This window comes from Pongo pygmaeus, chromosome 17 (assembly GCF_028885625.2).
Source record: "Pongo pygmaeus isolate AG05252 chromosome 17, NHGRI_mPonPyg2-v2.0_pri, whole genome shotgun sequence".
NCBI classification, from domain to species: domain Eukaryota; kingdom Metazoa; phylum Chordata; class Mammalia; order Primates; family Hominidae; genus Pongo; species Pongo pygmaeus.
In genome coordinates this window covers 25979117-26004899 of record NC_072390.2, presented here as the reverse complement: position 1 = coordinate 26004899, position 25783 = coordinate 25979117, and the positions used below count along the sequence as shown (strand labels likewise).

Genomic DNA, 25783 nt, shown 5'->3' with positions numbered 1-25783 from the left:
GGTATATTTTACTGCTGTAAATTAGAGTGGAAAACTGTCTTATAGCGTACATTTAGAGAATGTTAATCCTGGAAGTCAGTTGCTGTTCGATACATAGACTCTTTGGTCCGTAAGGAGCAAGAACATACTAATTTTAAGGGAAGAAACATCTTCGAAGGCAGAATAGAATCTATAAACTGCATCATTTAGCCATTGGATAACAAAGTCTACAGTAGAGCTTGCAGCTGGTTGGCTTAAACAGGAAAGTAGCCCTGAACAAGTTTTAATATACTCTGTGCAGCCCTTAGGGCATGGAAATTGAAGTACAAGCAGTGTAATAGCCACCAAGATTGTTACACGGAGAATGGAGGAATATGAAGGACTCTTCTTAGCCATATGAAGATAACACCAAGTATTTTCATTTAGCAAGTGGCCGTACCGCTATGCATCATTGCCTGTCCCCTCTCACCCTCCAGCCACATATGAGAGTTCCAGTTTCTCACCAACATTTGGTCTTCTTAGTCTTTAATTTTAACTATTCTGGTGGGTGACATCTTTTTTATTATTTTAAAATTTTAATCGTTTAATTGACCCATAATATTTGTACATATTTAGGGGATACATCTGATGTTTTGTTCTATGCATAGAACATGTAATGATCAAGTCAGATTAGGATATTCATCACTGAGTATTTGTCAATTCTGCTTTGGGAACGTTTCAGAATGTTCCCAAATAGCTGTCTACTAGCTATTTTGAAATATATGACCTATTGTTAATTATAGTCACCCTACTGTGCTGTCAAACATTAGAACTTATTTCTTCTATTTATGTTTGTACCCTTTAATCAACCTCTCTTCATCCCCCACCCTCCACACATACCCTTCCTAGACTCTGGGATCTATCATTCTCTCTACCTTCGTGAGATCAACTTTTTTTAGGTCTCACATATGAGTGAGAACATCTCCTTATTAATTTTCCTGGTGACTAATGAGGTTGCACATCTTTTCCTGTGCTTATTTGCCATTCATTGTATGTTATTTGCTGAACTGTTAAAATCTTTTACTCACTTTTAAATTGGGTTGTTTATCTTACTGATTCGTAAGAGTTATTTATGTGTTCCGGATATAAGTCCTTTAGAATTATATAATCTGGATATAAGTCCTTTATAAAGATGTGATTTGCAAGTATTTTCTCCCAGTATGACTGGCTTTTCATTTTCTTAACACCTTAACAGGGTAATTTAAAGAGCAGACGTTTTTGTGAAGTCTAATTTATCCATTTCTTGCTTTCATAATTTCTGCTTTTCATTGCCTATTTAAGAAACCTTTGTCTAATCCAAGACCACTAAAATACTCTGTTTTCTGCTAGAAGTGGTGTAGTTTTAGCTCATAAATTTAGGTTTATGATGCATTTTGAGGTAATTTTTCCCTGTGGAGTGAGGTGTAAGAGTCAAGGTTCTCTCTCTCTCTCTTTCTTTTGCATTTGGATATACAGTTTTTCCAAGACCATTTGTTGAAAGGAATACATCCTTTTCCCAGTGAATTACATTGACAGATTTGTTGAAAATCTGTTGGATTGGATGTATATGTGTAGATCTGTTTCTGGACTTTTCATTCTGTTCCATTAATCTATAAGTCTATCTTTACATTAGTAAACACTGTCTTGCTTACTGTATCTTTGTTAGTAACTGTGGAAGTCAGGTAATGTGAGTCTACCAATTAATTTTTTCCCAACATTATTTGGACTTCTCTAGGTTCTTAACATTTTCATATACATTATAGAAACAATTTGTCAGTTTCAAAAAAAAAAAAAAAAAAACAAAAAAATAGATCCTGGAAATTTGACTAGGATTGCCCAGAATTTATAGAGCAATTTGGAGAGACTGACATTTTAACGACATTGCGTCTTCTGATTCATGAGCATGGCATATCTTTCCATATATTTAGATCTTTTTTCACTTCTTTCCAAAGTGTTTTGTATTTGTCATTGTACAGTCTTATATACTTTTGTTATATTTATCCCTGAGAATTTAGTGGTTCTGATGCTATCATAGGTTATATTTTAAATTTTAATTTCTTATTGCTTTTTGCTAGTATGTAGAAAAATTTTTTCACATATTCACCATGTATTCTTACACATATTTTGTTATATTATCCCTAAGAATTTAGTATTTCTGATGCTGTTGTAGGTTGTATTTTTAATTTTAATTTCTAATTGCTTATTGCTAATATGTAGAAAAAATTTTTATATATTGACCATGTATTCTATGTCCTTCCTATACGCATGTATTAGTTCTAATAGCTTCTTTGTAGATATCTTTGCGTGTCTACGTAGATTATCATGGTATCTGGAAATAAGGCCTGTTTTACCACTTTCCAAGTTGTATGCCTTTTTTTCTTGCGTTATTGAACTTACATAGGACCACCAGTAAGTAGTACAGTGTTGAATAGGAATGGTAAAAGCGAACTCAACATCCATGCCTTATTGTTGATCTTAGAAGAGAAAGCATTCACATTCCCTTCTAATTCTGGTTTGCTGAGAGTTGTTTATTATTAATGGGTATTGAATGTTTGCTAACACATTTTATCTTATCTGTTGAGATGGTCATATATTTTTATGGTTTGAATTAATACACTAAATTACATAGTTTGATTTTTTTGAGGGGGGCAGGGGCAGGGCCTCATTCTGTCACCCAGACTGGAGTGCAGTGGCGTGATCATGGCTCACTGCAGCCTCGACCTCCTGGGCTCAAGCAATCCTCCCACCTCAGCCTCCTGAGTAGCTGGGACCACCTGCACGGACCACCATGCCCAGCTAATTTTTGTATTTTTAGTAGAGGTGGTGTTTCGCCATGTTGTCCTCAGGCTGGTCTTGAACTTTTGGACTCAAGCTGTCTGCCCACCTTGGCCTCCCAAAGTGCTGGGATTACAGGTGTGAACTCCCATAATTGGCCTGGTTTAATTTCTTTATTGTCTACGAGCAAACTTTGTATGGTTTTAATTAAATTTGTTAAAGTATGTTTTATGATACAGAATGTGGCCTATCTTGGGGAATATTCTGTGTGCCCTTGAAAGAGTATTCTGTTGTTGAGCAGGTATTTCTGTAAACATCAATTAGAACCAACTGATTAACGGCGTTTTCTTTTCTTATATAATCCTTGCTGATGTTCTGTCAATAAAAAGTATAATAGTTGAAGCCTCCAGCTGTAGTTATGAATTTATTTTGTCTATCAGTTGGCCATTTTTGTTTCATGTATTTTGAAGCTCTGTTGTTGGTTGCATACATACGTCAGATTGGTATGTTGTCTTAGTGTATTGACCCCTTTATGAATATGTCGTATATAATGTCCCTCTTCGTTCTGAAGTCTGTTTTGTTGATGTTGTTATATAGCCACTCAAGCTTGCTTTCTTTCTAAGCACTTGGAAACTCAAGTACTTCCATGGGTTCTTTTTCCATTCTTTTATTTTAACCTACCTATTATTATATTTGAAGCAAACTTCTTGTTGGTTTTTTTCCCACTTTCTGGCATTCTCTGTCTTTTGGTGTGTTTAAGTCATTTGTGTTTTATATCATTATTAATATTTGGGGTTAGGTCTATAGCATTTTATGATTTTGTTCTTTCTGTTTTTCATTGTTCAATTTTTCTTTTCTTGCCTTTCATTGGATTATTTATACATTTTTTAATATTCCATTTTAATTTACCTAGTGTGATTTGTGTTACTTTTTGTATAGTTATTATATAGTGATTGCTTTAGGGATTACAGTATACATCTTGCACCCAGAAGCTAACTCAATATTAAATGCTTCATATTAGTTGATTGAAGGAATATTTTTGGAATCCAATTGTGATTTTTATTGTTACTGCTGGCATTTTTCTAAATAGTTATTGAAAAATGGTGTAAGCTTTTCCTTACATAGAATCTATTTAATATAATATTGCCCTGTAGAATTTTCTCAAAAAATATTTGACACTCTTTTAGTTCACTAATAATTTGCTTTGCTTCATCTACAAAGGTGACATTGTTTTATCTTCATAGTCTCACTTAGGCTGATGTTTATATGTATTATATAGCTCAGTTTTGCTTTTGAGCCAGTCTTTTTGTTTTTATGTGGCTCCTAACTTTAACTCCATAAGCTTTACCAGTGGCTAGCTTTGAGGACAGTGTAAATTATTGTTTATATGTTAATGAAACGGTTGAATGGCCCCAAGGTAAGTTCTGCTTCTTGAGTGTAATGTGAAAAAAGTTTGTTTCCTCCTCTGTAAAATGAAAGATTTGAACCATTTTTCTTTGGTAGTTTTTTGTGTTGTATTCTAATTTAATTATTTCCAGATTAATATGGTTTTGATAACTTACAAATTAGCTCAGTTTATTTAAGGGATTTTTGGTTTTGTTTCTATCAAAACGAAACAAATTTTAAAGCACCAACGGGACAGCAGATTTTACTAATGCTCTGTTCAAGGTGTCCGAGTTTTAATAATTTACATAGATACTAGAATGACAGCTAACTTAGATCTATGATATCCTTCTGTAGGAGATTTATAGCATGAAAGAGTTCAGAGTAATCTTGTCAGTCATTCTGCTTCTTGTTGTAGCCCAAGTAATACTCCCCTTGGCCAGCAGCCTCAATCTAGCCCAGTGCTGTGCAGTAGACCTTTCTGTGATTACATAAATGTATATCTATGCTGTATAGTACAGTGGCTAGCTTAATTTCATTTTAATTAATTTTAAATTGCCACATGTAGGTAATAGATTATCTGACAGCAGCATAGGTGTAGCCTCATAGGTTCCTCTTTAACATGTAAAACCCCTTGGAATTTTTTCTGGATCGTTCAGGCATAAACTTGTCATAATCATAAGCTCTTGGGAGAATCTTTGACCTATTATGCTTGTAGAATAGGAAAGAGAAGGCTGAACAAATTGGAAATAAAATAATGTATACAGTGGTGATTATAGTACAATAGAAGTATATCAGTGAGTAGTTTGATAAAGTGACTAAATGGCTGAGGATGTTCAGTAAAGAAAATAAACTACTCTAGGGATTTTAAATGGGAAGGATTTAATGTAGGGAATTAGGTGTTATAAAATTACTGATCAAACCTAACAGGTTCTTGGTTGGGTCTTCAGAAATGACTTCCAAACCAACACGAAACTACAAGGGCATCGATTAGGAGCTCCCATTATGGATTCCTACTGAAAAGAGAAACGTTTTGTCACTGCTTCCACTTTCACTGCTTCTGGATACCCAAAGCTGGAGATGTTACTTGTCTTGAGAATATGGGGAAGAAATTTATAAAAGTAATTCTCTTTTCTTTTAGAGAACCAGAAGCTAAAATAAGGTGAAAACTTATTTTAGCTTAGGATAGCCTCTCTGAGAAAATAAGGTATCTTATAAAGACAGAGAGAAAACAAATTGGACTAACTGTGGTGCATAAACTTCAAGTAGGTTCTATTGTATATATATTCAAATAACCCTTATATATCCATTCTTTACAGATCCAGGATGAGAAGACTGATAAAAGAAGCTAGCTGAACAGCTATAAAATGCCCAAATCTGGGTTCACAAAACCAGTTCAGAGTGAAAATTCTGACAGTGACAGCAATATGGTAGAGAAACCATATGGAAGAAAGGTATATGATTATACTAAAGATTTGTTGACTTTTTGAACTGGGAAAAAGACTCCCAATTAAGTATTTTTGGTAATTTCTCATAAGATAAAAACCAATATGGATGCCAGATAAATCCAAACCATTAGAAGTAAATTGGATTCCTGGGGAAGTGATTGTTTATCATTCCCTAAGGTGAACACACAACAACTACTAAGTAAAACACAATTACTAAGATTGTGCAACTAAGAAATAATGATTGAGAGAGGGAAAAATTTTTGTTATCAGTCATTGTCAATGACCTGTAATTCTGTCTTTTTATATCTATCCTTTTTCATTCCTACTTAATTTAGACCCTCAGAACCTTCGTTTGGACTCCTGCAATTGTCTCCTAACTGGTCTTGCTATCCCTAGTCTCTCCTTATCTCTGGTTTTATACATTGTCTTTGAATTTTTTTTCTGTTTACTTTTTTAAGTCTTTTTAAAAGCCATTTTCTTATGGAAAGATGTCTGAGGTGTTTCCAGACATTTTTAGCTAACAGAGTTGCGCAACCATCATCACAGTAAGGTTTTAGAACATTGCCATCATTGTGGAAAGGTCTTTGTTGCCCATTTGTAGTCAGTCTCCACTGCAACCCTAAACCTTCCAGGCAACCCCAAATCTGCTTTCAAAATCAGGAAGTATAAGTTTTCAAACTGTATTCTTTTCAGAATCGTTTTGAGTCCTTCATGATTTCATATAAATTTTAGGATCAGCTTGTTAGTTTCTACAAAAATACCTTCTAGGATTTTGAAGGAATTTTATTGAATTTTTTCATTGAATCTGTAGATCACTTTGAGTTGTATTGCCATCTTAATATTGTCTTCCAATCCATGAACATGGAATATCTCTTCATTACTTACATCTTCAATTTGTCTCAGTAGTGCTTTGTAGTTTTTAGTGTAAAAGTGTTGCGTTCTATTGTTAAATTTGTAAGTATCTTATTCTCTCAGTACTACTATGGATAATTTTATTTTGGGTTCTTTATTGCTAGTACAGAAATATAATTGATTTTTGATGTAGTTATCTTTGTATCCTGTGATCTTACTCAATTATTAGTTCTAACAATTTGTAATTTCTTAGGACTTTCTACATATGGAATCATATTATCTGTGAATAAGGATAATTTTACTTCTTTTCCAGTCCGGATATTTCTTTTTTTGTTTAATTATCTTTATTTCCCGCCCCCCTTTTTTCCCCGATTGCACTGGCAAACTCTTCTTGATTACAGTACTTAGTCCACTTAACATTTAATGTAATTATTGCTATGACTTATATATGATGAAAATTTATATGTGCAGTTTTGCTCTTTATTATATATTTCATGTCTTTTTTGTTACCTCTTTTATGTTGCCATTTTTGGTTTTAAATATTTTTCAGTGTACAATTTTAATTTCTCTGATTTTTTTAAACTTTTTCGATTTATTATTTTAGATGTTGATCCTAGAGATTGTAATACACATCCTCATTGACCACAGTGTACTTACAGGTTGATATTGACACAATTCCAGTAAAATATAGCAGCTTTGCTTCAATATAGCTCCATTTTCTTCCTTTGTGTTATTTATATAACATCGATTACATCTAGATATGTGATTAACCCAACAAAAGAATGTTATAATTGTTTGATACAAAATTTTATCTTTTAAAGAAATAAGAGAAATCTATGTTTATGTAGTTTCAGATTTCCCCACAAATTTACTGATTTTGGTGTTCTTAATTTCTTCCTATGGATTTAAGTTACTATCTGGTGTAAGAGTTTTCATTAGTACTTACTATAAGGCAAGTCTTCAGCCATGGTTTCTGTCAGTCTTTTTTTGATCTAGGTAGGAATATCTTGATATTGCCATTTTTTTTTCCTTTTTGAGACAGAATTTTGCTCTCTTGCCCAGGATGGAGAGTGCAGTGGTGTGATCTCAACTGACTGCAGCCTTGACCTCCCAGGCTCAAGCAATCCTTTCACCTCAGCCTCCTGAGTAGCCGAGACCACAGGTGCACACCACTATGCCCAGAGATAGGGTTTCATCATGTCGCCCGGTCTAGTCTCAAACTCCTGGCCTCAAGTGAGCCACCTGCCTCAGCCTCCCAAAGTGCTGGGATTACAAGTGTGAGCCACCCCACCCTGGCTGATTTTGCCATTTTTAATAGGTAGCTTTATTGAGATATAATTCACATGCCATACATTTAAAGTACACAATTCAGCTGTTTTTATATTTACAGAGTTGTATGGTCACAACCACAATCAATTTTAGAAGTTTCACCCCAATATATACTCTTGAGAGAATGAGAAAGATAAAAATAACAACTTAAATGTTATTATGAAGATACTGACCTTGCAGATCTCCTCAGTTGATCTCACGGACCATGATTTGAGAACTGCTATACCAGTGTAATAAGCTCATTAATGAAACTACTGAGTGATGGGAGGAAAAAAGGAGAGAATGCTACTTAACAGGTTCAGCGATAGCCTAATAGTAGAATTAGGTACTTAATCTGGGTTCTCAAGGATGAATCCGTATTTGACCAGAAGGAAAGTGAAAGTAAAGGGTAGTATAAGCGAAAGAAACAGCAAATGAAAAACAAACTTGAGTTGGGATGTAGCCTATGAAGGATGGAGGATAGGAGGTGAGTCTAGCACTAGACGAGGAGCAGTTCATTATAGCCTTGTGTGCCTTGCGAAGGATCTTGGAACTTATTCTGTAGTCAGTGAGTCAGGAGGGAAGGGTCATAGAAAGAACCAGTCAGAGTGCTATTTAATAAAATATAATAAGTAGGAGGCAGTGTGGGCAGTGGCCTTTGGGATGAAGAGAAGTTGGCAGATCGAAAAGCTATTGAATGAATTAAACTTGTGTATGGAGAAAAAATAGTCTGGGTCCATTCTGAGGTTTGTTTCCATTACTTGGTTAATGATTGGGCCATTTCCTGAAAGGAAATTCAAGAGAGAGAACAGGTTGTTTTGAATAAGTTTGCTTTGTACTTGCTGAACTGAGTTGGCCCTGGGAACATTCAAGTAGAAATGTTTCGTAGGCAGTTACATATGAGTGTAAGAACTCAAAACAAGTCTAGGTTGGAAATAAATATATGAGGATTTGTAGAAAGTCAGTATGGAGAAGAGTGTACAAAGAGTGTATAAAGTGGCACAAGAATGGAGGAGGATAGACCTTGAGGAATTCAAATATTTTAGGAGGAGTAAAGAGACAAAGAGGAGGACTGAGAGAGAACCAAGGGAGGTTCCACAGAGAATGGCTAAAAGGAAGAGAGAGTCTGCATTGCCAAATGCAACAGAGAGGTTAAGAGGAAAGATGAGGCCATTGAAACATTTTAAATGACCTTGATGAAAGTAGTTTGTGTGGAGATGTGGAGACAGAATACAATGTTAGAATTGAAGAAAGCATTGTAACTTTTATTTCTGCGTGTTTAAGTATAGTGAAGGTTACATTTGTGGAAATTCATCTGGGCTGCTTGATGCCACTTTTTGGATTTGAATTTATAAGGCTAAACTCAATGAAGCTTTAATTGTTCCTATGTACTTTTCATGTATCTTTTGAAAGTTGTCACTAAATAAGTAGTGCCTGAATATTGCCCTCCTAAAAGTGTGATTTTTTTTTTTTTTTTTTTGAGATGGGGTCTCGCTTTTTTGCCCAGGCTGGAGTGCAGTGGCGTGAAAAAGTGTGATTTCTTAAAAGTGTAGCAACAATAGCAAAAACCAAATACTTCACTAACATATTTCTATTTAAAACATTCCCTAGATAAGTTAAGAATACTTGTTAATCATTGGATTTATAAAATAAATGGCAAGAATGAATACAAACTATTACATTCCTCTAGTTAACAGATTTTTGGCTTACATAAAGGGATGTATTTATTCTCAGTCTCTGTTTAACTGTATGTTTTTCAAGATCATTAGTTTGGGTAAGGATCAGAAGCTCATCTAAGGCAACATGCGCTGTACTTAAATTGCCATGCTTTGGGATTTCAGAGCACTTTGATGTCAAAAGCTGTTGTTAGAAGTATTTTCCTCAGTTTTTCAGTGAATATTTAACCCTTTATTTTACCGTGAGAGGAAGGGCTGTAGTTTTTATTCCAAAGATGCTAGGTATAGACCATGTTGCTGCTCCTTTTTAAGACAAAGTGAAGAAGTTGGGGTTGGGGGTAGAAGGCATGACCATTATTCATGTGTATATTTGCAATGCATATTTCTTTGATTGTCTTTTTTTTTTTTTTTTTGATGGAGTCTTGCTCTTTTCACCCAGGCTGAAGTGGAGTGGCGCTATCTCGGCTCACTGCAAGCTCCGCCTCCTGAGTTCACGCCATTCTCCTGCCTCAGCCTCCCGAGTAGCTGGGACTACAGGTGCCCGCCACTGCACCCAGCTAATTTTTTGTATTTTTAGTAGAGACGAGGTTTCACCGTGTTAGCCAGGATGGTCTCGAATGGTCTCGATCTCCTGACCTCATGATCTGCCCACCTCGGCCTCCCAAAGTGCTGGGATTACAGGCGTGAGCCACTGCACCCAGCTGATTGTCTTTTCATAGTGAGTGGCATTGAAGTCAACTTCTGGGTTCTGCTAAGTTGTTTTTCCCCATAACATTTTTCGAAATGAGGCTGGGCATGGTGGTTCATGCCTATAATGTGTGCTTTGGGGAGACCAAGGCAGGAGAATTGCTTGAGGCCAGGAGTTCAAGACCAGCCTGGGCAAGACCCCCGTCTCTACCAAAAAAAAAAATTAGCTGGATGTGTTGATACACAGCTGTATTCCTAGGTACTGGGGAGGCTGAAGTCGAAGGATTGCTTTAAGCTACAGTGAGCTATGCTTGTGCCACTGCATTCCAGCCTGGGCAAGAGAGCAGGACCCTGTCTGTCTCTATTAATTTTTAATTTTTTTTTAACAGTTCTCTTACGTAAGTAGAGACCCCATTTACAGTTTAATATGACAGAATATTGTTGTTATGAGGTCCTAAATTAATAAAATAACCTAAACCAAAATTTCACTCCTTAAATTCATTTAAATAGAGCATAACTTGAATAATTGTATTTTATAGCAATTTAATTTTTATGTAAAGTCCTCACATTAAATATTAAAATAGTTAGGATTTTGACAAGAATGTTCACACCTTTCACTGCTCATCTGTGGTCTTTTCCCCCCATTGATTCTAGTTTAGTTTAGAAATTTCTCCACTACTCTTTTAGCTATAAATCAGTATTTAAAATTTGCAAAGCAGAATCTTTTATAAAATCTGTTAAGATTAAAACCTGGTTAAATTCATAAAATGTGAGAGAGGGGATATTAATTATTTTAACCATCTGAATAGTTCTGTCGTATCCTTTTCGTCATCAGTGTAGTTCAGACATTGATTATTTCCTCTCCAAGTGACTATTGAGAATTTTTTTCTTTTATTATCCAAATATTATAATACATGTTCGTTGTAAAAAATTAGAAAATACATATAAGAATAATGAAAATAGAAATTACCAATTACCTTGTCAACAACTGTGAAGGTTCTGAGATTTTACCCTACTTGTAAGCTAATTCGCTTCATGGATGCTGGCAGAAGACACAATTCCTAGGTCAATGATGAAGGAATATTTGCTACTCAGCAATAGCAGTAGCTGGAGTATCATTGTTTGTGCCTGTTCCCTGAGCCTCACTTCTCACAAGGGGGATGCAGTGATGGGCAGATGACAACTGCATATGCAGTGGGTTGTATTACAGGGTAGGAGCCGCAAATCTTTTATGATGGGCAGTAAGTCTGCCTGAACTTTTCCCTAGAAGGAGACGTTATTACACTAGACAGCAAACAGGTATGTCCTTTGCTTTAGAGGGAGACACTGCCTCTGTCTTTCGAGGCTGTTTATCATACAGATACCCATGAAAAGATAGTCCAGGACAAAGGAAATTAGTGTGTCTGCTTGCAAGATGTGCAAAAATGCAAGAGAGACATGGAGAATTATGTCCCAACATAGCTGTAATGGCACCACCTACAGGTAGCTATTAACATTTTGGTTTACAGGCATACCTCATTTTATTGCACTTCACTTTATTGTGCTTTGCAGATAATTGTGCTTTTTACAAATTGAAGGTTAGTGGCAACCCTGTGTTGAGCAAATTCATTGGCAACATTTTTCCAACAGCATGTACTCACTTGTCTCTATGTCACATCTTGATAATTTTCATATTTCCAACTTTTTCATTATCATGGTGATGATTAGTGATCTTTGTTACTATTGTAATTGTTTTGTGGGCACCACAAACTGCATGCAGAAAAGATGGCAAGCTTAATGTTGTGTGTGTGCTCCTGCTCCACTTACTGGCTCTTCTCCCAACTCTGCCCCTCCTTGGGCCTTCCCGTTTCCTGAAACAACAATTTTGAAATTGTGTTTCAGTGGTCTCTAAATATTCAAGTGAAGAGTGGAATGTCTCTCATTTTAAGTCGAAAGCTCTAAATGATTAAGCTTAGTGAGGAAGGTATGTCAAAAGCTGAGAGAGGTCAAAAGCTAGGCCTCTTGTGCCAGTTAACCAAGAGAGGAATGCCAAGGAAAAGTTCTTGAAGAACATTAAAAGTGCTGTTAAAGTGAACACACCATAAGAAAGCAAAACAGTCTTATTGCTGATACGGAGGAAGTTTGGAATGGTCTGGATAGAAGATCAAACCAGCTACAACATCCCCTTAAACCAAAGTTCAATCCAGAGCAAGGCCCTCTCCTCCATTCTGTGAAGCCTGAGAGAGGTTTGGAAACTGCAGAAGAAAAGTCTGAAGCTAGCATAAGTTGGTTCATGAGGTTTAAGGAAAGAAGCTGTCTCCATAACATAAAAGTGCAAGGTGAAGCACCAAGTGCTAATGTGGAAGCTACAGCAAGTTATCCAGAAGATCTAGCTATGATCTTTGATGAAGATGGCTACACTAAACTACAGATTTCAGTATAGATGAAATAGCCTTCTATTGGAAAAAGATACCATCTAGGACTTTGAAAGCTAGAGAGAAGTCAATCCCTGGCTTCAAAGCTTCAGACGACAGGCCGACTGTCTTGTTAGGGACAAATGCAGCTGACAACTATTAAGTTAAAGCCAGTGCTCTTCTTCCATTGCAAAAACGCCAAGACCCGTAAGAATTACATGAAATCTACTCTGCCTGTAGCTTATCAATGGAAAAACAGCGCCTGATGACAGCACATCTGTTCACAGCGTGATTTCCTGAATAGCTTAAGCCTACTGTTGAGACTTACTAAGAAAAAAGGATTATTTTCAAAATATTACTGCTCATTGACGACATGTCAGTGAGCTGTCACCCAAGAGCTCTGACAGAGACATACAAAGAGAATAATGTTGTTTTCATGGCTGCTGACATGCAGTCCATTCTGCAGCCCATAGGTCAAGGAATAATTTTAACTTCTTAAACAAGTCTTATTAAAGAAATATGCTTTGTAAGGCTGTAGCTGCCATAGAGAGTGATTCCACTGATGGATTTGGGCAAAGTAAATTGAAAACCACCTTGAAAGGATTCACCATTTTAGATGCCATTAAAAAGGTTTGTGATTCATGAGAGGAAGTCAAAATACCAATGTTAAACAGAGTTTGGAAAAGTTGATTCTGACACTCATGGATGACTGAGAGGCTCAAGACTTTAGTGGAGGAACTAACCGTAGATGGGATTGGAAAAAGCAAGAGAATGAGAATCAAGTGGAGCCTGAAGATGTGACTGAATTGCTGAAATCTCATGATCAAACTTGAAACCTACTTTTAAAACCTTATAAGCAAAACACTTGGTTTGAAGCTCCATTTCATTGGCAGAAGAGAAAAATAGCTCATCTTTCTTATGGATGAGCAAATGAAGTATTTCTTGAGATGGAATCTGCTCTTGGTGAAGATGCTATAAACATTGTTGAAATGACAGCAAAGAATTTAGTATATTACATAAACAGTTGATGAAACAGCAGCAGTGTTAAATAAGATTGACTCCAATTTGAAAAGAAGTTCTGTGGGTAAGTGCTATCAACAGCATTGCATGCTGCAGAGAGATCTCTTGTGAGAGAAAGTCAATTCACATGGCAAACTTCATTGTTGTCTCAAGAAATTGTGATAGCCACTCCAACCATCAAAAACTGTCCTGATCAGCAAACAGCCATCAACCTAAGGCAAGACCCTCCACCAGAAAAAAGATTACAACTCGCCGATGGCCCATGCAATCTTTAGCATATTTTAGTATATTTAGTAGTTTAAAATTAAAGTAGGTATATATGTATTTTAGACATGATAGTATTGCACACTTACTAGACTACATCATAGTGTAAACATAATTTTTGTATTGGGAAACCAAAAAATTTGTGTGATTTGTTTTGTCGTTATAATTGCTTTATCATGGTGGTCTGGAACTGAGTCTGCCATATCTCCAAGGTTTGCCTTGATATTGTTCCCGAGTTTTCTGTTTATATATTTGCACGTGTGTATATATATTCTTGTTTTGTGGATACATTTTTTACCATTTTTTCTGTCTTACTGAGATGACAAAGGCTATCAATACATTGTTTAATAGCAGAATTAATAGAAGATCATTCTTACCATTGATGCTTTCATTATTGCATGTGATGGCTGTTGCCAGTTATTGGGAAAATAATGTTAAATGAAAAAGACTCTAGAAATATTTTAAGATAATAAACCTAACAGAGTTATGGGCCTAGGATGTGCTAATGAGTCTCTCTTGAATTTGATAGAGTATTTCTACTCTTTGGTAACACAGAAATTTCAAGACTATCAAAAATATTTCTTTTGAAAGAAAAGAAACCCTTTCTTCAAATACGCCTTGAAGGACAGTTTTATAGAAGACATAACAAGTAGTTAGCAGTTATGAATAGTTACACATCAGCGTATTGCACAGGAGAACATATTCCATATACTCTTGTGCTGTTTTCTTTCAACATGATAACACATAGGTTTTTTTTAACTCATTTTGTGGCACAGACCTGTATATTACGTAGCTGCAAGGGAGAAGGGATTTTTAAGTGATTCTTAAATCTTTTATTCGTAACAATGATTCATTTTCTGAGGCAAGTTACTGGAGTTTTGTTGGTTAACCTGTGTATTAGCTGTGCCTTTTTATTTTCTGTATTTCTGATGCTTTGACTTCTGAGGCCTTGCTGACCATTGAGAGACTATATCTTCCAGGGCTAGCCAGTTCCTAGAGATAATCAACTCACTGTGAGCAAATCTTTCATTCTCAGACTGACCTATCTAGACCCCACATCCAAACCCCCAACTTTGTTGGGCTCTCACACTCTGGGCCACTGGCCATCTCTCCTAATCACCCCAGAACCAGGTACCAATTAGTGAAACAGCTCCTGTACCCCAGAGCCCACTGAAATTATTCAAGGTAGCCAATCCCAAGCCTGCTTACCCTGGTTCACACTTTCTTTCCTGTGGAAACTACAATAAAGGCTCTTGCTCACATTTCACCTTTCTTCTTTTACCTCTTGACCAACCACCCTGGTACTTCCCTTTGTGGTCTGGAGTGGCATGATGTGGCATGGCATGCCCCCCACCCCTTGGAACTGTGAGTAACAATCTTTTCCGTAGCAGTAATATCCTGATTTGTTGGTCTCACCATATAATAAAACCTACATTTTAAATAACCTTATAAGCAAAACACCTTGTTTTTGAAGCTCCATTTCATTGGCAGAAGTGAAAAAATAGCTTGAGGATTTTAGTTGAAAGCTTGGAAATTGATCAAGAATGAATGTAGAATTTATTGATGTTATTCTTTTCACTTTGTTCTTGCCATCATAGGATTTTCTTTAATCTTTTGATACAATGAATTAAGAGGTTTTCTATCAGTGAACTGTCCTTGCATTCTCTAGATGAGCCCTGCTTGATTATAATATATTCTAAGAATTGAATTTGGCTTGATAGTCTGTTTAGGACTTTTGCATTTATGTTCATAAGTGGGTTTTTGTCTATAATTTTGTATCTTGTGCTGTTTTTTGGTATCAATTTCATTTTAGACTTTTAAAATGAATTGGGTAACTTCTAATCTTTCTGTGCCCTGGTATTTATAAGACATGGGAAATACCTGCTTCTTGAATTTTTGTTTTTTTGGTTAGAACTCTATTGTAAAATCTTCTGGAGTAGGTGCCTTTTTAAACATACATTTCACTATGGATTTATCTTTTTTTCCTCCTTTTTTTTTTAGAGACAGGTTCTTGCTCTGCTCTGTCACCCAGCCTGGAATGCAGTGGCATGATTATAGGTCACTGCAGCCTTCTGCCTCAGCCTCCCGAGTAGCTGGGACTACGGGTGTGTGCCACTGTGCCCAGCTAGTTTTTAAAAATTTTTTATAGCGATGAGGTCTCACCATGTTTCCCAGGCTGGTTTCAAACTCCTGTCCTCAAGTGGTCCATCCACTTCAGCCTCCCAGAGCATTGGGATTACGGATTTTAGCCACTGCACCCAGCCTGATTTACTGTTTTCTATGGTAATTGGTCTATTCTGGTTTTACCTTCATGTCATCCTGTCATGAGCTAGTTTTTAGTAATCCATATATTCCAAGGAAATTACCCATTTTTACAGGCTGTAAGTTTTTTAATAGTATAAAATTGAATACAGCTTTTTTTTTTTTTGGATACAGGATCTCACTATGTTGTCCAGCCTGGAGCACAGTGGCGACAACATGGCTCACTATAGCCTCAATCCTCCCAGCTCAAGCAGTCCTCCTGCCTCAGCCTCCCAAGTAGCTAGGAACACAGGCGCATGCCACCATGCCTGGCTAATTTTTAAATTTTTTTATGGAGACAGGGTCAAGGTCCCCCTGTGTGGCCCAGGCTGGTCTCAAACTCCTAGGCTTAAGTGATCCACCCACCTCGGCCTCCCAAAGTGCTAGGATTACAGGCATGAGCCACCATGCCCAGCCAACAGCATTCTACTTTTTAATATTCCCTCTCTAGTTGTATTTAGGCTCAAGCTCAGTGTTTTTTTTTTTTAATCCTCTGATTTTCATTATTAGGTTCACCAAAGGTTTGTTTATTCATTTGCTCTTTTAGAGTCATCTTTTGGTTTTATTGCTACTTTAAAAAAAATGACATTAATTTGTTATGCCCTTTTTTCCTCCTCATCCCTCCTTTATTTTTCATCTTGGGTTGAAAACTGATATCTTTTATAGTCTGAATCTACTTTTCATTTGCTTTTGAGAATTTCTACAATCATGATAAATTATCACTTATTATCATAGCTTGGGGAATGTTCTTTTAAGATCTCCTGCTAAGGCAGTGTGGCTTAGTTCTCAGTATGAAGCACATTTCTCACAAAGGAGTTGTCATACCCCGGTTTTAGATGTGCCGTATCAATTTGGATGTTTGATTATAGGAGTGAACTTTATAATACCTATAGGTCACTTCACCTGATTGGGCGAGTACATAGTATTTTTATTTGGTATGTCATTCTTTTTCTAAAATGAATTATAAATCCATTTCTGGTTTTCTGATTTAAGAAATAGGGTTGTAATCTACTGGCCTGGATAGATTATTCTTTGGTTCCTGTGATCCTTACATATTTTCTTCTTTATTGGTAAATAATAGTGGTTCTGAAACTTTACTGTGCATCAAAATCATGTGGCAGGACTATTAAAACAGATCATTAGGCCCTAGCCCCAGAGATTCTGATTCAGTAGGTCTGAGATGATGCCTGAGATTTTGCATTTCTAGTAAGTTTCTAGGTGATGGTGATACTGCTAGTCAAGAAGCCATTTGAGAACTACTGATGTAGATAATTTTATTTATTTATTTATTTATTTATTTATTTATTTATTTATTTATTTTTGAGACAGAGTTTTGCTCTTGTTGCCCAGGCTGGAGTGCAACAGTATGATCTCAGCTCACTGAAGCCTCTGCCTCCCAGATTCAAGCGGTTCTCCTGCCTCAGACTCCTGAGTAGTTAGGATTATAGGCACCTGCCACCACACCTGGCTAATTTTTTGTATTTTTAGTAGAGACAGGATTTCACCATGTTGGCCAGGCTGGTCTCGAACTCCTGACCTCAGGTGATACCCCTGCCGTGGCCTCCCAGAGTGCTGGGATTAACAGGAATGAGCCACCATGCCCAGCCAATTTTATTTTTTAAATAAAATACCATCAGTTTGATTCAATTCAGAATTGCTTTTTAAAATTTACATATTCATTGGCGCTACATCTAGATATAATGGTTCTATTCAAAATATTTTGTTTTACTGTTTTAAAATTGTTATTAGAAGTACCATTCAACTCAGCAATCCCATTTTTGTTTACCCAAAAGAATATAAATTGTCCTATTAAAAAGACACATACATGGCGTATGTTCATTGCAGCACTACTCACAGTAGCAAATACATGGAATTAACCTAAATGCGCATCAACAGTAGACTGGATAAAGAAAATGTGGTATATACACACCATGGAACACTGTGCAGCCATTAAAAAGAATGAGATCATGTTTTTTGCACAGCAACATGGATGGAGCTGGAGGCCATAATCCTAAGCGAACTAATGCAGGAATAGAAAACCACCAAATACCACATGATCTCATAAGTGGGAGCTAAACATTGAGTACACATGGACATGAAGGGAACAGCAGACACTGGGGCTTGCTTGAGGGTGGAGGGTGGGAGGAGGGAGAGGATAAAAAAACTGCCTATCAGGTACTATGCTTATTACCTGGGTATTGAAATAATCTTTACACCAAACCCGAGTGACATGCAATTTACTTACATAACAAACCTGCACAGGTACCCCAAATGTAAAATATTTAAAAATAAATATAAAATTGTTATTAAATAAGAGTAGGGAAATATGAAACAGGAAAAAATGTACTTGTTGAAGCTGGGTCTTGAGTATATTGAATACAGTGATACGTAATACTGTCTCTATTTTTGTGTATGTTTGAAATTTTCCTTAGGAGGGGTTTCTACACTATATTGCTGAGCTAATATTGATATAACTTTACTCTATTTGACTTTTTAATAGAGTAAAGACAAGATTGCATCCTACAGCAAAACTCCAAAAATTGAACGAAGTGATGTGAGCAAGGAGATGAAAGAGAAATCATCCATGAAACGTAAACTTCCTTTTACCATTAGCCCATCAAGAAATGAAGAACGAGATTCAGACACAGGTAGAATAATTTGCTGTTCTCTGGTAAAATCTTGCTCATTCTTTAATTCTGATTTTTGTTTCTTGTACACCACTCCTCTTGACACCCCAGTTTATAGAGAAATATTTGTATTTCACTATTTCAGATTTATCATTTTGGGGTAGAAATTCATCTGTCATGCCAAGTGTGATTTCTAACCAGAGATAAAAACAATTTTCTTTATTCCTTACTCTTTGAATGTTTATTGTGAATTTCTTTATCAAGAAATTAATTTTGAGAGGAGCATTCAAATGAATAAAAATTACTCAGTGATAAGGAAGCATTGGGATATGCAGATTTGAGAAAAAGTTGTTGAGCTTTTGTGAACATATGGTCACACCCCAAAGAAATTTAGGCACTTTAGATTCAGAAATAAATTAGAAACATGCATCACACACGCACACACACACACACACACACACACACACACACACAAATTGAGGCTAACTGCCTCAGTGCTTTTCATAGAATTTTTGTTTCCCAAAACTCCTATATACCAGAAATTGATACTTGAAATCAGCCAATCCCAGTTATTCATAACGGATGAGATTCTTGTTATTGCTATCTAATAAATTACTAGGTTGTGTTTTAGCCCTGAACTAACCGATTTTTGAAACTAATATAAACTTGAATGTATGTATTTAGTTTTAGTCATTGCATGAAATATTAATAATGAACTGTTCTTAAAAATGTTCTAGCCTCAGAGAAAGTATTCCATTCTGAGTTTACGTACATGGATTATTCTGCCTATATCTTTCTAGTCATTTTAATTGTCAGTTCAGAAATGATCTTGACTCCGGAAACTGAAAATACTCATAAAGATTTTTGAAACATTCTGTGCTAACATAGCTTTAGAAAATTGTGTAGTATACGCTTTTGGTAGCCAGGTCTCCTTTTGTGTATTTTGCCACTGCTGTTGTGTGAATTAAAAATTGTTCTTAAACACTCATGACATTTTTAAACTTTGAAGATTGCTCTCAGTGATTGCGAAATCATGTGCTTTTTCATTTTAAGCTACACTGGTTTCTTTGAGAGATTCAGAATCTTTTTTTTCCCCCGAAGCATCCTAAGTGATACTCTCAAGCTATTACTAGGTCGCTTAGCTGAGAAGAAGGTGCTCATGTGCCTATGGATAGCTATTTCAGATTGAACTCTTCTCGCATATTCTTGTTAAAAGTTTCTTTGCTAGTCATTTTTAAATTACTTACATTACTCGGGTTTTGTTTTCCAATGAGAGTATATTTCTGATAGCTGTTTGAAAAATGGATTTTGATAAATTCAAAGAATATTAATATTTTTAAGGAATAAAGTTTCAAGATAATCTTTTCATGAGAGCCTTTGTCATTAGATCAGATGGATTATTTTTCTTTTATTTAGAATAAAATTAAGGAGAAAATGTTACTTAGGAAGGTAAGAAATTTAGGCATTGAATAAATGTAACCTAATTCATATGTCTAAAATTGGGTTATATACACTTTCCCCCTTACATTTTTTCTACTATTGGACTTTAGTTGGGATATCACAGCTGTCTATAAGACTGTTTCATAACACTTATTCTTCCTTTTGAAAAGTTAACATGTTGTCACCAAACAAAATTTTGATGGATTTAAAACACAATTGACCCTTGAACAGTGTGGGAACTAGGGGCGCCAACCCCCTTTTTCCCCCTTCACACAGTCAAATCTATGTATCTTTTGACTTCCCAAGTACTTAACTACTAATAGCCTGCTGTTGATCAAAGCCTTACCAATAACATAAACAGTCAATTAACACATCTTTTGTGTGTTATGTTATTTTTTTCTTTACTAAGTCTTACCTGAGATGACATATTATATTATTATATACTGTACTCTTTAAGCTAGAGAAAAAAATGTTACTTAAGAAAATCATAAAGAATAGAAAATATATTTACTGTTCATTAAATGGAAATGTATCATTATAAAGATCTTCATCCTCATTGTCTTCACATTGAGTAGACTGAGGAAGAGGAGGGGTTGATCTTGCTGTCTCAGGGATGCAGGGAGGCAGAAGAAAATTCCTGTGTAAGTGGATCTGCAGTTCAAAATCAGGTGGTGCAAGGTCAATTGTATTTATATTTTTGGTAGGCTTTATTTATAAATTTTAGTAAGTAACAGATGACGTCTTTGGTTTAACATATCACACACAATGAAAACATTAAGGAGGATTTCCCTAGTCCCAGTACAAAATGTGTTATTTACGATTCAAGTGTCTTTTATATAATTTTTTTTAAAAAGTAGAATTCAGTACCATTAAGTGATATTTCCCATATGAAAGATACAGCATCAGACTTCATATCTGACATTGATCTTTTTTATGTAGTATTCTATATTTTAAACTATTAGCTGAAACTGTGAAGATAAAGATGCAGAGGGGAGAAACATTTACAGCATATATCAAAACCCTTAATATATGTAGTATTTAAAGATCTCGTAAGTGTGAAAAGGAAACTCAAAAATGGGAAAATGGACCAAAAAATACCAGTAGTTCAGAACAACAATTATAGTTGGCAAAGAAATACCTGAAAAAATACATCAATAGTAATCAAAGAAATACAATTTATGGTGAATGACAAAATTGTTTTTGGTCTGAATCACCCAGTGGTTATGGGTTGGACATAGGAATTTGCTTTAGTGGGTCTAAATTATAGAAATACTTTGTTTAAGGTAAATAGGACAGTGTATATACAAAGTTGTTTCTTAACATTTGACTAATTTTTTCTTTGGGCATTTATTATAGTAATGATAACTATTATTATTTTGAGACAGAGTCACTGTGTCGCCCAGGCTGGAGTGCAGTGGTGCCATCTCAGCTCACTGCAACCTCTGCTTCCTGGGTTCAAGTGATTCTCCTGCCTCAGCCTTCCAAGTAGCTGGGATTACAGGCGCCTGCCACGACGCCTGGCTAATTTTCATATTTTTAGTAGAGACGGAGTTTCACCATGTTGGCCAGGCTGTTAACTCCCGACCTCAAGTGATCTGCCAGCCTCAGCCTCCCAAAGTGCTGGGATTACAGGAGTGAGCCACCATGCCTGGCCTCTAATAAATAATTACTGATGAGAGCATTTATCTTTAAGAATGTTTATCTCAGCTTTCTTTATAATAGCAAAAAAATGAGGAAAATTGTGTTGAGTAATATAGGATTTGTTAAATTATGATAAATTCAATGAAGAAATAGATTTTTCACCCTTAAAAATAATGTAGTAAGGCTGGGCATGGTGGCTCACACCTGAAATCCCAGCACTTTGGAAGGCCAAGGCAGGAGGATCACTTGAGGCCAGGAGTTTGAGACCAGATTGGCCAACAGAGTGAGACCCTGTATCTACAAGAAAATTAAAAAATGAGTCAGGCTTGGTGGTGTGTGCCTGTAATCCCAGCTACTCGGGATGCTGATGCATCCCGAGTATTGCTTGGCCTGGTAGGTCGAGGCTACAGTGAGTTGTGATCATGCCACTGTACTCCAGCTGTAGAAGAATACGTAATATGGGAAGGTGATCATGATATTGGAAGTAAAAAATCAGATTATGAAACAGTATGTGCTATTTGCATTATAATTGTAATTTGTGTATTTACATTTATTGTGTGTATATACGTGCACACATGATGTATATTAACACTTGGAAAGATAAAGACTAAGACTTTTTTCACTGTAGGAACTGTACCTGGTGGATGTGTTTTGGGTACAGAACAAAATATAGATGTTATAAACCTTGACGTAAGGAAATAACAGAAAAAAGGGTAGGGAATAAAGAGAAAGCATATCATCTTATCTCTTGTAAGCAAGGAATTAACTGATATTATCTAAACAAGTATAGTTTCTTAAAATGATTATATAAACTTTTTAATGTTCCTGTATTTAAAATTTCTTTATATTTTTGTTTATATTTTATAGTAGACAGTGTCTTTTATAAAGAAGAAGCAATGCCTTTAGTTTTTTTAATGTTTGATTAAAATAAAATTAATCTTTAAGCCTTTTATTTCAAAACAGCATATGTATGTTATTTTCTTGTTCTTACATAAATTTATTGCTGTCTCTGCTAGTTCCTTTGTTGTTATATGTATTTAGAGGGATGCTGGGAATGATGCTTGCCAGAGGTTAACACTTTATTTCTTGGATGTGGGATATTTATTACTTCCTTCTTGGTCCTTTTTGTATGGCTTGAATTCTTGAAATAATGGTCATATGTTACTTTTATAAAGTCACTACTTTTTAAAAGAGGTATTCATAACATTGTCCAAGGAAAGCCTACTGGCACCCCAAATTAGCAGTAATGCTGTCTACTGAATGAGAGATTCTTAGCCTTCATTTTGCGAGATACCATAATGTGTCTTAAACTTTCTAAATTCTCAATTATTTAATACTTACTAATTTTTTAAAAAAAGAAAACACTTTCTAGAAAAGTAATTGCTTGGCTAGACAGGAGAAATTAGGGAATAAATTACAACATAATTTGAAATCAGGCCACTGGGTCCTTGTAGCTCTATCATAGTACTATATTTATTCTGAATTTATTTAAACAAATCACTAACATATTGTTTTACTCAGTCAAAGAATTCCCATAAATTTTGTCCTGTGGAATATTAAGCCAGTGTATACAGTGACCCATTGAACCTATGGAAGCAAAAAGCAACTGCTTATCTAAAAGAGATTTTTTTATACCTACATCAGCTTGCTTTATCACTAATTTTTACCTTTTCCTTTCATTCTCTCCTGCTCTAGAATTGACAGGATAAATTTTATAATTGTAACAGAGGTAAATCATGGCAGTGTTTACTATTGAAGATTTTGGAATCTGACTAGTGTTGACCCTCAGCCCTCTACAAGCATTGGCCCAGTAATTAGACTTCTTCATAAGTCCCAGCTTCCTTATCTGTAAAAGTACATATAATAGTATCAGAGAATTGTGACCTTCAAGTGACATAGCATGTAAATTTAGCTTGTAAAACTAAATTAAACATAACCAAAAACTAACACTGGTTTAAATACATAGGAATTTTACAATTTAATGCAGTAAGAAGACCAGGCATAGGCAGTACAGGATTGGCATAGCAGTTCAATAATGCCATCAGGCACTGATCTCTTTTCATCTTAATGCTCTGCCACTCTTAGCTCATACATGGGCTTTGTCCTTAATCATTTTGCCTTATAATCACAAGATTATTGCTTCTTCCTGGGTAGAAAGTAGGAGGGAAAAAACCAAGGACAAAAGTGTCTTTTTCCCGGTGAGATTTGGCCTTTTTGTTTCTGCATCTGATTGGTTAGGCTATTCTAGTTGCAGCAGAGTCTGAAAAATCATACTTTTAGCCGGGCATATTGTTTCCCTGATCAAAATTGGGGTATTCCTGGTAAGAAAAGGAGAATGAATATTGTATAGGTATCGTATAATATCTGCCACCATATATAAAGTATAATCAATAACTGATAACTTTTGTTATCTGTAATAATTAATAAAGTTTCCACCTAAGTGAACTTTATTCCTGCATTATCAGTCACAAAATCATACTTAATTTCTTTCCTAGTCTTACGGTGTCCAAGGGAAAGGCAAAATCTCTTAATGTGAAAGTGTTAAACAGCTGTCTTGAGGCTACATATGAGAAAGTCTCTTCTTGGCCCTCAAACTTAATTTACAATTCTTTTGTTACGAATAATGCCATCAAGACATCTTTGCAGATTGTGATGTTTGTCATACCCTGAGTTATTTCTTTATTCGTTCCCAGGAGTAGGGTTACAGTGTTATAAGGGTTAAACATTTCTATGATTCTTCATGTTTCTCCAAAATAATTATACCTAGTTAGAAAGCCTCCAGCAGTATATGAATGTTCTTTAACTTCAGATAGCACTGGGGGACATGTTTTTCTTTAGGTTGATAAATCTGATGTTCTATAGAGATAAACCAGTAGTCCTTTGTCATTTTAGTTTGCATGTTTAACTAATCAGAAAGATTGGATGTCTTTCACTTTTTTTCTTTGAATAATTGTTTCCTCTTAGCATTATTAGTAAGCAAATAGTTTACTAGTTTTTTTGGCTTTTTTTTTTTTTTTTTTTTTTTTGAGGTGATACAGAGTGTCACTCTTTTACCCAGGCTGGAGTGCAGTGGCACAGTGTTGGCTCACTGCAACCTCTGCCTGCTGGGTTCAAGCAATTCTCCTGTCTCAGCCTCCTCAGTAGCTGGGATTACAGGTGTGCGCCACCACACCCAGCTAATTTTTGTATTTTTAGTAGAGATGGGGTTTCACCATGTTGGCCAGGCTGGCCTCAAACTCCTAACCTCAATTGATCCACCCACCTCAGCCTCCCAAAGTGCTGGGATTACAGGCGTGAGCAACCGCACCCAGCCTTTTTTGGCATTTTAAAAAGATAATGTGTTATGAGAAAATTCAGAGAACACAGTATGATGTGTTCACAAAGTCTACAGTGGCAGTTGTAGAATATGTTGAAATTTTATTAACAAAATCTCTGCCAGCCAGCCTTAGTTCTATTTTCCTAAGACTTTAGATGCCATTTAAGGGTTTACCATATTATAATGTGACTCAGTCAAATTTCAGGAGAGGAGCTTCTTTTAAAAAGAAAACAGATAGATATAATTTTTCTGGGAACTATGTTAAAATAGATAAAATTAGTGCTTTGCTTAGTAAGAATAATCAACCTTTGGTGATTTTTTCATGGCAGTTATTCATGATAGATTTACCTCTGCCCCCTTCCTGATATTTCATTATAAAAGTTTCAAACATACAGTACAGGCTTTTAAAATTATTTTTGGTATTTTTCTCTTATTTCCTTGCAACCAAAGCAAAATATTAACTTAAAAGGATTGGTTTTAAAATACAAGTGTCACTTGTTTTGCCTCGCTACAAAGAACATATGTGGGAGAGAGAATGGCTCTGCTTAGCACTCAGTGTTTTTGCGTCAATCTCAATCTCATAAACAGTGGTAATCTCATACAGCCTAGTCTCAGTACAGCATAAAAGGAAGTAGTTGAGGAAAGGGACAGGGAT

At 35.7% G+C, this 25783-nt stretch overlaps 1 protein-coding gene across 10 annotated transcripts in view; it reads left to right on the top strand.

Annotated features, from left to right (window-relative positions):
* ANKRD12 (ankyrin repeat domain 12) overlaps positions 1–25783 on the top strand; it is a 144626-nt gene that overhangs the window by 38267 nt on the left and 80576 nt on the right. For 5 of the 10 annotated variants that reach the window (XR_010124213.1, XM_054460980.2, XM_054460979.2 and 2 more), the window contains exons 2-3: positions 5475–5609; positions 18605–18752. Coding sequence is in view for 9 of the 10 variants with exons in the window: in XM_054460980.2 (XP_054316955.2) it covers positions 5523–5609; positions 18605–18752 (235 nt within the window). In the remaining variant the exon portion in view is untranslated. Of the gene's footprint in view, positions 1–5474; positions 5610–7458; positions 7618–18604; positions 18753–25783 lie in introns of those variants that run through there. The other 5 variants (XM_054460981.2, XM_063653907.1, XM_063653908.1 and 2 more) reach the window with 2 other exon arrangements.